At 44.2% G+C, this 13580-nt stretch overlaps 1 protein-coding gene across 1 annotated transcript in view; it reads right to left on the reverse strand.

The window, feature by feature from the left end:
• Window positions 1-1921: 1921 nt before the first annotated feature.
• LOC134398320 (calpain-8-like) overlaps window positions 1922-13580 on the reverse strand; it is a 53065-nt gene continuing 41406 nt past the window's right edge. The window contains exons 17-21 of the mRNA XM_063125594.1: window positions 11265-11333; window positions 8953-9031; window positions 6068-6184; window positions 4633-4691; window positions 1922-1945 (exon numbers count right to left, since the gene is read on the reverse strand). Of these exons, the coding sequence (XP_062981664.1) occupies window positions 1922-1945; window positions 4633-4691; window positions 6068-6184; window positions 8953-9031; window positions 11265-11333 (348 nt within the window). The remainder of the gene's footprint in view (window positions 1946-4632; window positions 4692-6067; window positions 6185-8952; window positions 9032-11264; window positions 11334-13580) is intronic.

Raw genomic sequence — 13580 nt, forward strand, 5'->3', positions numbered from 1 at the left:
TAATTCTTTCCTTTGGTTAGTGTGTAGTCCATACTTGCTTATGGAATGCCTGTCACATTCTGTAGTATATCCCATTACATCAGTGTCCTCTACATACTAAAAAAGAAAGAAAAAAGCAACAGATTGGACAAACTGATTACACAGTGGAGAAAGCTCCACCTTGTCCGGTATTTTATTTATGTTTTAAGATGGAAGGTGACACACTAGCAAAGTGATGATTGATAATGTAAGAATCTAAATATGAAAATAATAAAACAGAACAAACCAGGGTCCTTAATATGTTAGAGATAACGTCAAATGTAAATAGAAGAATGCTTGAACATCTATTTGAAGTCCTGTATCGGTTTTATTACTCCCCTATGAGTTATGTTTTTGTACTGATTGTATTTTGTTGTATTTTATGTTTTTAATGAAATTTGAAGATCGTCCTGGGATCTTTATGATGAAGGGTGGTGTGTAAATGTCCTATATAATTAAAAACAATCATAAATATTGGATCATGGTAATATTTGAATCAACAGAAGAAAAGAAATGAAGCTAAGAGAGACACGTGCTATCTCCAGTATTTGAGGCAGTAAGCCTGTGTGCACCAGTTGCTGGGGAACATGGGTGAGAGGGTGCTGTTGCACCATGTCCTGCTTGTTCATTCCCGGCCGACGGCTGGCTGGCCACTGTGTGAGAACAGAGTGCTGGACTAGATGGACTCTTGGTCTGTTCCAGCAGGACGCTTCTTATATTCTTATGTATCCTTGCTACAGCTTCCATGTTCTTTCAAATTATATATTCTGAAAGGAGCAATCCATCTGCAGGGTTTCTGATGGATCCATTCCTTGATCCTAGATGGGATTCTGGAACATTCCAGTTAGTAGCTTCTCCATCCTAGTTCTATTGAACTGGTAGGGCAGAGGACATCATTGAAAGGATAACAGAGTATTTCTGCTGAATGCCTGGAGCCAGAGACAATACATTTGTCCACCTGTTTGTCAGCTTCAGGTTAAAGACTTTGTTATATCTGAGGCCACCTGAACCTGGCCCACCTCCTTCAAGTCCCTCTTAAAAATCCATTTTTTCTGCAAAATCTTTCTTAAAACATCTTAGTCTTGCTTTATATGCACTGCAAGTTAGTCCTCCACTACTGCATTTTTATTACTGCCTTCAAGACTTGTCTCAGGACTGCTTGGGACATTGCTTTTCCCACCTTGCTTTTTGAAAATGCATATAGAGAAGTGTCCCGTCCCCCCCAAAGAGGCCATTTGCAGTATTGGAACCTAGAAACCAATGTATGGAAAGCATAAATTCCAGAGAAGGCAGCAGAAGCCTTTCAAGATGTAGGTCTCATCCTTGTCTCTGAAGGTTTTGATGTTAACAGAGGTGTGCAAAGTCAGCCATTGTCTGGCTACTTAGTATGTCCCCTTCATGCATTTGCAAAGTGTGAGTTGTAATGCAGATGTAATGTCAGAAAATGTGTTTAGGCTGTAAACCCTGTTAAGATGAAAATCATATAAACTCTGTGCTTTGTACACCTCACAGTGCATTGTTTAACAGTTTAATGGTTTAATTTAACAGTTAAATGGTGGTAAAATGAGTAAAAGGAGACTGGCTGATGTGAGAATTCCTAGCTTTCTTCCATACTACACATTTGAAATCTAATCAGTGCTTTGAAGCTTGGGCTTTATGGCATATGGAATTCATTATATCAAAGCTGCTTATGCGGATATACTTGCTCTATAGCCCAGTTATTGTCTCCATATATACTTGTTTATATTCTGAGTGATCATTTTAAATTAAATTGTACTGCCGGACAAAGAAATTGATTTCTTTCTTCATGTCTTTATGGCATCTACAGAATAAACACTTTCCCAGGAACGGTTTGATGAAAAAGTAAGTTGTGAAGCTCTCAAGTGAATTCCAAAATGGTGCCTTAAACCAATGTGCAACACAGCCACTGGGGAAGAAAAAGAGGATGGAAGAGTTAAAATTACTTAGCTACGACATCTACTGAAAGTTTCACAAACTCTGCCACCCCACTGTGCCATTGTAATGTTTTCTATGGTTGCTGAAAGTGCTCCTGTTGCAACATGGACCACAAGGCTCTCCAAACCTGAGTTGGTTGCCTGGATATTTGGAGATAATTTTGGACATCCAGTTAAACTGTGAACATCTGAGCATTCAAGTTCACACTGGAAGGGATGCAGCAGATGCAGGCTAATTTTTATGTCTTCTCATTGGTACCTAAAGACCTCTGTGATCCAGCCCCCTGCCAGTGTGGTTTAGATGCTTCCCACAATTCACCCAAACTTCATGCTACCCACTGAATGTGGGATGGTGGTGGTGGTGGTAGAGGGCTGACTTGAGAATGCACATGATACCCCTGCATTTACACAGGGTCAGCCAAGTTGTACCTTTCCCGGAAACCAACCTTCTGTATTCCACACCTTAGTAAGTAGCATGAACTGGAGACAGGTGGCAGTGAGGTTCCAATATATGTATGTTGAATTTAATTTAATTTAATTTAATTTATGTCTTTCCACCAAAATTGGTTCTTAAGGTGGCTAACGATAATAATAATCAGGTTAAAAACAAAATCTTGATTAAAACGTAACTTAAAAACAAATCCATAAAACACAATTCAACATAATGTTGATAGTCTTAAAGGCTTCTGGCCTCCACAGCACTCTGTTTTCCCCACATTAGTTATGAATCTGATCTTTGTGGGGGAACTGCCTATTCCAAGTATGTTTAAGGTGACCAACTGTCAGGATTTCCCCGGATTTGTCCTGGTTTTTGTTCTTTCCATGGTGTCAGGGGGGATTTTCTATAATTTTCAATAATGTCCTGGAATGACACACCTTCCCCTTTAAGGCTGCCATTAGCATGGCAGGAGTGAATGACATGCTTTCTTGAGGCACATCATTCTCCCACCCTGAGCTCCAATTGAGGTCTTAAAGGGGAAAATGGGTCATTCGTGGACATTATAGAAAAGGCCCCAATTGGAGTGGATGGTGGTGGTGCAGAATGAAATCCTTTCCCCTCCTCCACTCCAATCGGGTTCTTTAAGGTGGCGGGGGAATAAAGTACTTTCTGCAAGACTCAGAAAGCTGCTTCCCCACACACACACTAGGTGTCCTCTTTTTTGGTTTCCCAAATATGGTCACCCTAAGTATGTTTGTTTACTTGTTTGTTTATAGGAGGCCTTTCAGGGTTGACCTTCTCTAGGGTGACCATATTTTGGAAACCAAAAAGGAGGACAACATGTTCACCCCCAAGGGGGCGTGTCCAGCACCAAGGGGGCGTGCCCACCCGAACATAGCCTTGGTCACATGTCTGATTTTACAGCACACATTTAAGACATATCTGTTCTATATAACATCTTAATGTTAAAATCACTGAAATAAAGAACAAGTGAGAGATTCAATGTATCTGAAATTAACTTCACTCACTCCTACTTTTGTAGGTTTTGCTGTACTTTGAAGCTTTTGCTATACTCCGCGTGTTACATTCTCCCCTTCCCTCAAATATCTTTTCTGACTGTTTTTAACAGGGTTTGCTACTAGCCCCAGATCTGTTTCAAATTTGGTATGGCTAAAGCTCTACCTAAAAGCTATCATGGTGCCAACTTTCAGCTCTTTATCTTTAAAAATGACAGTTTTAAAAATAATAATTTTAAAACCTCAATTTTTAAAAAATTCCTAAAAAATCAATGGATGAACGGATCTGTTTCAAATGTGGTATGACTAAAGCCCTTCCTAAGAGCTACCATTGTGCCAAGTTTCATGTCTTTATCTTAAGAAATGATGGAGTTATAAGCGTTTTTGTTAATTCCCATTAGATCTGCTCTTTGGGGGGAGGGAAATCCGGATTTCCCCTCCCCTCCCGGATTTGCCATCAAAAACCCGGACATATGGTCACCCTACCTTCTCAAGGCTTCTCACAACATATTAAAACAATCTAATCATATATTATAAGCCAAAAAATCAAAGTTAAGCTAAAACACAGTAGTTGTTGGATTCCCCCCACCCCCCTGGCCCTTTAAAACCATGCAGCATTTTCCAAGCAGAGCCGGCACTAGCATTAGGCAGGATGAGGTGGCTGCCTCAGGTAACAGAGGCTGGAGGGGCCACACAGCGGAGGACAGAGCTGTGTGTGTGCGCCATGTGGCCTGCTTGTGCCACCTAAGCTAGCCTGCTGCCCTCAGATGTTTCATCACCAGTGTTGAAGTAAGATTCAACTGTCAGTCTAATCCAGTCTTGTCAGGTTCTGTACATATAATGGGGTGTGTCATCTTGTCCTTCACCTCAGGACATGTCTGGGGCCTGCCTTGATTCTAATTCCATTAGATTGGGCACTGCATAAGATTCATATTACATGGAAATGAGTTGAAATACTAAGTCATGGTTCACACGACACGCTAAGCCATACTGTTTAGCTCAAAGTGCTTAACCACCGTGGCTTAGCGTGTTGTCTGAATAGGGTCCTAGTATCCAGACAGTATCTTTCCACCCATGGCTGAAACTCTCAGTTCTTTCCCTGGCTTCCTTCCTTTTCCCCCTGCCTTTATTAATTTTATAGCGACACCTTATTACCGGTCTGTTATAACCGAACTATACAATAGTTTCATTTCATCATTATTACCTCAGCCAGAGAGAGCTGGACAATTCCACGTTTATCCTTGTCTAGGGTCTGAAACATTTCTAAATGGCAAAAGAAGATCAGGAATTATATATAAACAGTATCATCTGATACATAAGAACACAAAATCTGGGGAGGGGTGGAGGGGAAGGGGTAATTTCTAGAACCTTGGCTTTTAGAAGTTCAGTTACTTACTGCTAAGCATAACTTTATAAGGATGCTTACACAATAGCCACAATCTCATTTTGGCCTTTGAGGAGAAAAGATTCTGGATGTGTACAGGCTTTCCCTAATGTACACACAAACCATTTTTCTTCTTACAGAAGGTAATAGAATTAGGAAAACCAGAGACCATCTAATCTAACCCTTCAGCCCAAAGACAGTATTATCTATACTTGCACACCCACCCAAGATCATCCCAGACAATCCTGAATGCCACAACCAGAAAACAGCTCTAGAGCTAGATTCCCCCCCCCCTTCCACTCTAATGCCGGCCACTGTTAGAGTAGAAGGGGAAAAACCTTCTTCTCCTCCCACCCCTGCACCCATCGGAGCCTGAAAGGGCTTCTTAATGCAAGCATTAAGAAGCCCTTTCAGGCCCCTATGGGCGTGGGGAAAGAGGGAAAGCATACATCTAAAGCCTCCAAAAAGTGCGCAATTCCCCCAACACACTAATGGTGTGCCAAGGGAATTGCGCACTTTCTGGAGGCCTTGGCAACAGTGCCCATCAGGCTGGCTTGACTGGGAAAAGGCCATCCGGGCAGCGCTCAGCAATCTCCCAGGGAGCTTGCTGTTCACTACTTATGAATTCCCATTGCACCTTATACTCACAACAGTAATTTCTGCACTGACGTGTGCAAAAATTCATGCTGCCCCCATCAGGTCACGATTGCAGCCTGAGTACTGAGAAAGTCTGCTTTCTGCACACAAGATACCCTTGCTGAGGAGATGTTGTCTGAAAGCTCTGGCCATTGTGAATTCCTGCGCAAAGCAATCCCATGGTCTGGAAAGGTCACATGCTGGCACATTTGGGCTGTTACACTGGTTGCTACATAGCAAAATGGTGGTCACACTATGGGTTCTTAGGAAGAGTTTGCAAATTGGTCTCTTTGAACGCTGCTATTGGTTAGATTTTGGCCTTGTGGGGGAAAAGAACAATTTGTCTTCTGTGAGTGCCTGTATCTGCTTTGCCAGGTATAGCGGCTGACAGCTTTGGGATCTTATCCTGGCTGGGGAACAGAGATAGTTGGCTACTTATCTAATTTTGCAAATTACAGACGTTTTGCAATGGCTGTCTTTCGCTGACATGCTGTTCTTTGTACTCAGGCTAAAAATAGGGAGACATCTTTCACTTGTTAGTCAAAAGCCTGGGGCGGGTGGAGAGCATACCGGGAGATTCCCACCACCACCACCATGTCCTGGCTTCAAGAAAACTTACTGAAGAGAGTCTCTAGGCGAATCATGCAGGCCACGAAGCCATCAAAGTCAATGGTCAGCTTGCTGCAGGCATAGCGGATAGCTATACTATGCTGGACTTTGTTGTTGAGCGTGAAGCCTAAGAAGAAGGAAATCTGAAAATTAGTAAAGGGACGTGGAGCTGTGTGTGCTCAGCCACTGCACAGTTTAATTCCACCTGTTTCGTATGGTTTACAGCTACAGACAGTCACTGGTGAAGGATTATTGGCTATTCATCCTGGCAGGTTTCTTGATCTCTGCAGTATATGCTCCCTCCAAGTACCTATTGTTCTGAAATAGTCACAGGCCTAACAATCCCTCGTAATGCCTTCAAAAGCAACGTATTTTTATGCCATTTCACTGGAGTTCTCTTGTCCTATATTCGGAAGGTAAGCACCTAATTAGTGCAGCTTTAATGCACTCTTGGGGTTCCAGCCAAACAGACTCTATTGCAGGGAGTCAGTTTCATACAAAATATACTTTTTATCCATTTTTAAAGCTTCATTTAAGCATTGGCTGCAGCCCCAGTTTGCCAGCCTGGATGGAGAAACACACTTGCCGTAAGTCAGCATTTTCTCACATTGTAGGGATAATCTCTCTTTTCTCCAGAAAACCCAGCTACTTTTTTCTCCTATAGAAACAACGAAGAGTCTTCTGGCAACTGAAAAGATTAATGGCTTTGTCAAGGCATACACTTTTATGGACTAGCTAATGTTAACTTTATCGGACACATTAAATCAGTGGTGGCTGGTGGCTCTGATGTCAGTGGGGTGGTGAATCCTCTCCAGATTCCAGTGAGACTTGAAAGGTGCTACCCGAGGTACTTGGATAGCTCCTTTAGAGTTCTGAGTGGAACCCGGAGCAGATTTACTACCCCACTGACATTGAAGCCACCAGCCTTCACTGCATGGAATGTTATCCTCAGTTGGCAGAGATCTACAGGGAAGGTCATAGCCCAGTGATAGAGCACATGCTTTGCACACATGGTAAATTCAACATTCAATCACCGGTATCTCCTGGTAGAGCTAGGAAAACTCCTGCCTGAAATCCTGAAGAGCCACTGCCAATCGCTGCAGACCACAGTCAGCTAGGTGGACCAATGGTCTGACTCATTATTATTATTATTATTATTATTATTATTATTATTATTATTATCATCATCCCGCCTTTTGCCCAATACTGGACCTCAAGGCGGCCTTCCTATGGGTATTGAGAAAAACATTGTGAACAATTGAGCCGATGGCCACAGCATGAAAGCACTACAGTCACCTGAGCTTTACTATGTTAAATTAACAGTTGTAGTAGGAGAGGAAACCATTGTCTCAATGGTTTCAATAGCCTAAATTAATAAAGTCAAATTTACTGGTAAGTTTCAGTTTGGCAGTTTCACACGGGAGACTCCCTTTGCAGTCCTGTTGTTGAACCATAACTCGGTGTCCATTTATATTGCTGCCCACATAATATAATAACTGGGAAGCATTGTACGGCACGACTCCTCAGCATGATTAAAAAGAACCATAAGAAGAAAGCAAATATTTGTATAGTAATCTGTGGAAATAATTGCTAGCAGACTTACTGATGGCTAATGGATAATTAGGCTTTTAAAAGCCTGTTTCCTCCATTTTAGCAAGAGAGGAGGAAGAGGAAAATATGCGCGCTGCTACTGGGGAATGTGGGGAAAGCGCATCTATCTTTTTCTTTCTTTTTTTTAAAAAATGAACAGGTTGCTCTTGCTGCGAAGATAAAAGCTCGAGCAGCCATTTCCACCATCATGGCAGCAACTTTTCCATTGCAAAATGGCTGCCAGGTCTTACAAGGACATAAGAAGAACCCTGCTGGATCAGACCAAGGGTCCATCTAATCCAGCACTCTGTTCACACAGAGGCCAACCAGCTGTCGACCGCGGACCACAAGGAGGGCACGGTGCAACAGCACGTACCTGCCCATGTTCCCTAACAACTGGTGCACATAAGGTTACTGCCTCTGATACTGGAGGTTTCACATAGCCATCAGGACAAGTAGCCATTGATAGCCTTCTCCTCCAGGAATTTATCCAATCCCCTTTTAAAGCCATCCAAATTGGTGGCCATCACTACAAGCTCTATCAGACCAGTGTTTTATTGCACTACCCTTACTGGATACTCACAGATTTTCATGAGTACCTCTCACAATGTTGTCTGCCTTCCACATGCCTCCCACCCCTTCTAGCCTTCAAGCCACAAAAAAACACCCTAGTAAGTCAGATTTATTTTTAAAGACAGAAGTTGCCTCTATCTCCTGCTGTATGGTTGGTGCAGCAAAAATGTGCCCCTGTTCAGCTTTTGTTGCAGTTTGCTACTGACATTCAGCAGTAAACCTCCGATTCTTTTGCCAATGGTGCAGCACCGGCAGGAATGCAGTCCCCAAGAGGGTCATAGAATCATAGAATAGTAGAGTTGGAAGGGGCCTATAAGGCCATCGAGTCCAACCCCCTGCTCAATGCAGGAATCCACCTTAAAGCATCCCTGACGGATGGCTGTCCAGCTGCCTCTTGAATGCCTCTAGCCTGGGAGAGCCCACAACTTCCCTAGGTAACTGGTTCCATTGTCGTACTGCTTTTTGGGTCCATGACGTAGAAAATGCCCCCATCAGATCCACCAAAGTTGCCCATCGCTAATCTAGAGCATATCCTTAATTCAAGCAAGGCAACCATCAGGCCCAACAGGCCTAGCCAGTACCTCACAGGAATGGGTACCTTACAACATGTCCCAGAATCCTTTGCAATACACTGTGGGAAATGTGCAGGATTCCTTGGCAGACAAGCCAATGTGTCACAAGTTCCTGGAGGGGGAGAGAGAAATCCCCTAAACCCTCCTTCAGTATACTGACCTGCTTCTTTGAGAGCATTTCTCATTTCATGTGCATCTATGGTTCCGGAATAGTCAGTATCCACTTCCTTATAGATTTCCTAAGCCAGAGAAAAAGGAGAGCCTGTTATCTGCTATATATTAGGCTCATTTTGGAAGACCTGTCTGGTTGGCCAGGATGTGCAATGGCTGCTCCTGCCAGGCAAGGCAGCCTGTAGTCTCTGAAAGCCTTAATGACCAACAGAATGGAGAGGGGGGGGATTCAATTAGCTAATGGCAAGCTGTGTGCCCTGGGAAACGGTCGCCTAGGACTGGCAGCTCGCCCACCCACATGGCAAATAGGCCCTTGAGAAATCACCCCTTTCCCTGGCAAAGGCTGTAATATAAAACTCTATTGAGATTAATCCTTGAAAGGAACAACAGACAGTTCTCGGTGCCAAATGGTTTCTTATGCAGCTCTAGCTGTGTAATTAGAAGCTATTCTGGCCTATAACTCAGTGGGACGTTCTGCCATGCATGCTCTGTCATACTTTTTCCAGTAGAGGGAAAGTAATCAAATGTTGACTGCTGAGGACCCCGATAAGAAATGTATGATGAGCCAGACAGCTAATCTGCTTATTTTAGCTGCATGTAATTAGCGTAATTTTCATGTCATTTTCATGCATGTGGTGGATGTCAAAAATTGCCATTGGAAAAAAGTGCGACATCTCCCATGCTCTAGGGGCTGCCTTGATGATGGTGCATTGGCACCACGAGCCTCCGCAACCCCGCAGTTTCACTCCTGTGGGGTTGCACCACATTATCCCCACACAAGGAGCAAGCGTGGGGTTTATATGGATGTGGGGGGGAGCCGCTGCTGCCACCACCACTGCCTGTCCTTCCCTGGCTTTTCCCCCCTTACCAAGTGGGGATTGAAGCCAAGGGAAAGGAGAACTTTTCCCCAAGGCAAAAGGAGGACTCTTCTCCCCACCTGGAGGCAGCACAGGGGCATTCTGGTGGCCATTCAGCTTGCCAGCTCACCCCCTCCCCCTTGCCTGGGGGACAGTGACCAATCAGGGGTCGTCATCTGCCTGGCCACACCTCCCCCACAACCCTGGAGTGCGGCGACAGACGCCAATGCGCTGTCCTCACCACACTCCAGACAAAGACATTGGGGTAAGTCCCCAACTTTTTTGCTTCAGGGGGGAGCCCCGGGATGCCTGTGTGGTGGTTTCTACATCATATAATCGACACTGCACTACCGCACAACCGCCCCAGGCTTTCATTGTGTATAGACAAATGTCTATACACACACAACTATACACACACAAATGTCTATACACACACAACCACCACCAATGCAGTATGGGCAGTTACCATGACTTTTTTCACTTGGAGCTGCTTTGGAGGTGCGTCTGGGCAAATGGCGAATCCTGATTGGTCGCCATCTTCCCAGAAGGGGGAAGGGGTGGGTCAGTGGGCTGAATGGCCACTGGCCCGCCCCTGTGCTTCTCTGGCCTGGGGAGAATCCCCCAAAAGGATAAAAAAAAAACCTAACGGGGATGCAAGGCGGCGCGGGCACCCCCATGCACTGGCTTGGTGCCTCCTCCAAAGTAAAGGGGAGGGGGACTGGGATGCGAGGAGGCACTCTCTCCTCCGTGGGTGGATAATGCGAAGGAGCGCAAAAGTGGGGGGTTGGGGCCTTGCGGCGCAAAAGCACCATCATCAAAAAGAAGCCCTTGCAGCATTTATGTACCAGAATTTTGTCTGTCACAATTTACAGCCTTACTTGCATGGAGGTTAAGCAGGGAGGAAGCATTTTAAAATATGGATAGCTGTCTGTGGGATGCGGAACAATTGTGAACTAAACCAAGGGTGGAGAACTTCAAGCTCAGGGGCCAAATCCAACTTGCCTCAGGTCCCAGTCCAGCCCTCGGGGGCTCCCCATATGACCACACACCTGGCGCCAACCCTCTTCCCCAATCACTGACCATTCGGTGCTTTCCCATGTCCAGTTTTCCCTGTTCTAAAAGGTTGAAATCCCCCTGCGAAGGCTTAGTTACTGGCAATAAAAGCATTAAGCTAAAATATGCAGGTAATTTTAGGGCTTTGGCTCCACCCCTTTTGGCTCCACCATTGGAACGTGGCCTCCAAGGGCTTCTCTGAAATGAAATTCAACCATCAGGTTGAAAGAGGTTCAACACCCCCCAAACAAACCCCCCAGATTGGGAGCCTGCATCCCACAGCTGCACGGAGACCTTTTCCTGGCCTTTAAAGCCCAATTTCTCATCTTTTTAAAGATTTACCATACAGGATGTTGCATTTAGAAAGGGTTGCAGGGTGGTGGGTTTTTACCAGATATTTCTGAATCTTCATCCAAAGTATCTTGAATTCTACAAGTCCCAAAGTACCAGTTCCATGGTTCTGGGGAGTGTTAAGGTCTAGTTCAACATTGCAAAGAACTTTTCTTCTTCTTCTTAAACAGTAAGAGCTTTTGAACTGGATAAAAATGAATGACTCATTAAAATGTACACTGTGCCACTCTAAGTGATGCATGAACCTGCACTTTCAGCACACCCAGGGGAGACACACCTGCTGTTTCCAGTTTGCTTAGATAAGGATGTGTGTTGATGCCTGGACTCTTTTTTGCAGAGAGATTTATTATCATTTTTGTTGGGCTACATAGGTCATGCTCACCCTGTGGACTGTAAGAAGCAGCCATTTGCTTTAAGTCTTTTTTGTAAAAGACTCGAGTTGAAAATCCGACACACACATTTTAGGCTGCAGAAAACCTATCATTTATTTATTACATTTCTATCATATCATATTTTGCCTTTAGAAGGTTCACAATGACACAAGCAGCTCTTACTGGCCTATTTTGCAGGCACGGATTAGGTCCACACTGTCTTAAGTTCGATTTTGCCACAACAAGACATTTACTATGGCATTTATTGCTGAATTGTACATAATTGAGCTGTGATTATATGCATACTTACCCATGAAACACATTGGACATACTTCTGAGGAAGCATGCATAGGATCACCCTGCAAGGGTGCAATGTACCTCCTATTGATTACAGTAGAACTGGATCGTCTCCAAAATGGCTGACCTTATTCTTATTTATCTATTTATTTGTTGCATGTATATCCTGCCTTTTCTTCCAAGGAGCCCAAGGCAGGATACACGGTCCTCCTCTCCATTTTAGCCTCACAACAACCCTGTGGGATAGATTAGGCTGAGCATCAGTGACTGGCGCAAAGTCACCTAGTCAGCTGCATGGATTCACTGTAAATTAATTTCCCTGTGGAGCTTTTGGTTGCAAAGGCAGACACCATTTTGAATAATCAGGAAATGGCAGGGGCACGACCTAGTTTTTCGTTACCGGTGAACCTGGTGAGGGTGGCTTGTTAGAGTGGCTAACAAGCCACCCGCAACCCTAAAAAAGCCCATGGCTTCTGGGTGGCTTGTCAACCACCCCAACAACCCACCCTCCTTGGTTTTGCATGTAGCAAGAAGCTACGGCATGATTCTGCTGTGCCCAAAGATTCAATATGGCAGCCACTGCTACAATGGGAAGCCCTGAGTGGAAATTCACCCAATGGTGGCTTCTCATTACTGCGAACCAGGTCTCTATGTCCAGTTCTGACATAGCCAGTTAGGACCTTTGTCAGAGGAAAGGACTGATCCCACAGCCATGTTACCGGGTCTGCTGCGCATCTCCATCACTTCACAAACAGGAAAGGGCTGCTAATATTTTTCTTACTTCTAAAGTTATTTGTTTGTGTAAAGAACTTTACAGCCCTTGTGCTTCTCCTCACAAGCTAATGAGGCTGGTGATGATGATTCTCAGTAAGGCCTTACTGCAGTTACTCCTTCCTATCCAAGCAGCAGCAAACAGTATGCTAGGAGGCATAACAGGAGTCACTGGGGCAGGTGGAGCATAGACCATAAGGTCAACACCCAAGGAGCTCTCAAAAGACCACAGAGAGAGTGGCAAGTGATGGGGAGAGGGGTGGCAAACAGGCTCAGCATTGACACCTGGACCAGCATGGGTAGGCCAGGACCAACTGGGGTGGACGCCGTTTTCTTGTCTTCAAAAGTATTTTATGGTTAGGGGACGGCTGATTGCCAGGGTATGTACAGGGTAGTTACAGTTGTTCGTTTTATTATTTTTACTTTAAAAATATATTATCCTTTTTCTACAACAAAATGGTGCTTATTCCCAAGTAAACGGCTTTAGCATCAAGGCAGCAGAAGCAAGCTCCATTTTATTCCTGTAGTCCTGGAAATGTGAAAACTGCATATGCTCAGATTATTATTATTATTATTATTATTATTATTATTATTATTATTATTATTATTATTTAAATCAGTGTCGGCAAACAGTTTTAGGGATGCCACAGGAGTCCAAAGGGAGGTGGAGTCTGGATGATGGTGCCACTTACCTGCCCTGTTCAGCTCCCTGGACAAGCCACCCTGCAAGCGCCTGGCCGGCCAGCCACCATTTTGCATAAAAATAGCAGCTTGGGTTTTTTGTAAAAGGCTTTTTGCATAAATAGTGATTGTAAAGCAGCCATTTACACAAGATTATAGCATGAATGGTGTGTTCATGCCTGTAATGTTGCGTAAATTTCCACTTTACAGCCGTCATTTACATAAAAGGACTTTTA

The sequence above is a fragment of the Elgaria multicarinata genome, chromosome 4, assembly GCF_023053635.1.
Source record: "Elgaria multicarinata webbii isolate HBS135686 ecotype San Diego chromosome 4, rElgMul1.1.pri, whole genome shotgun sequence".
NCBI classification, from domain to species: Eukaryota; Metazoa; Chordata; class Lepidosauria; order Squamata; family Anguidae; genus Elgaria; species Elgaria multicarinata.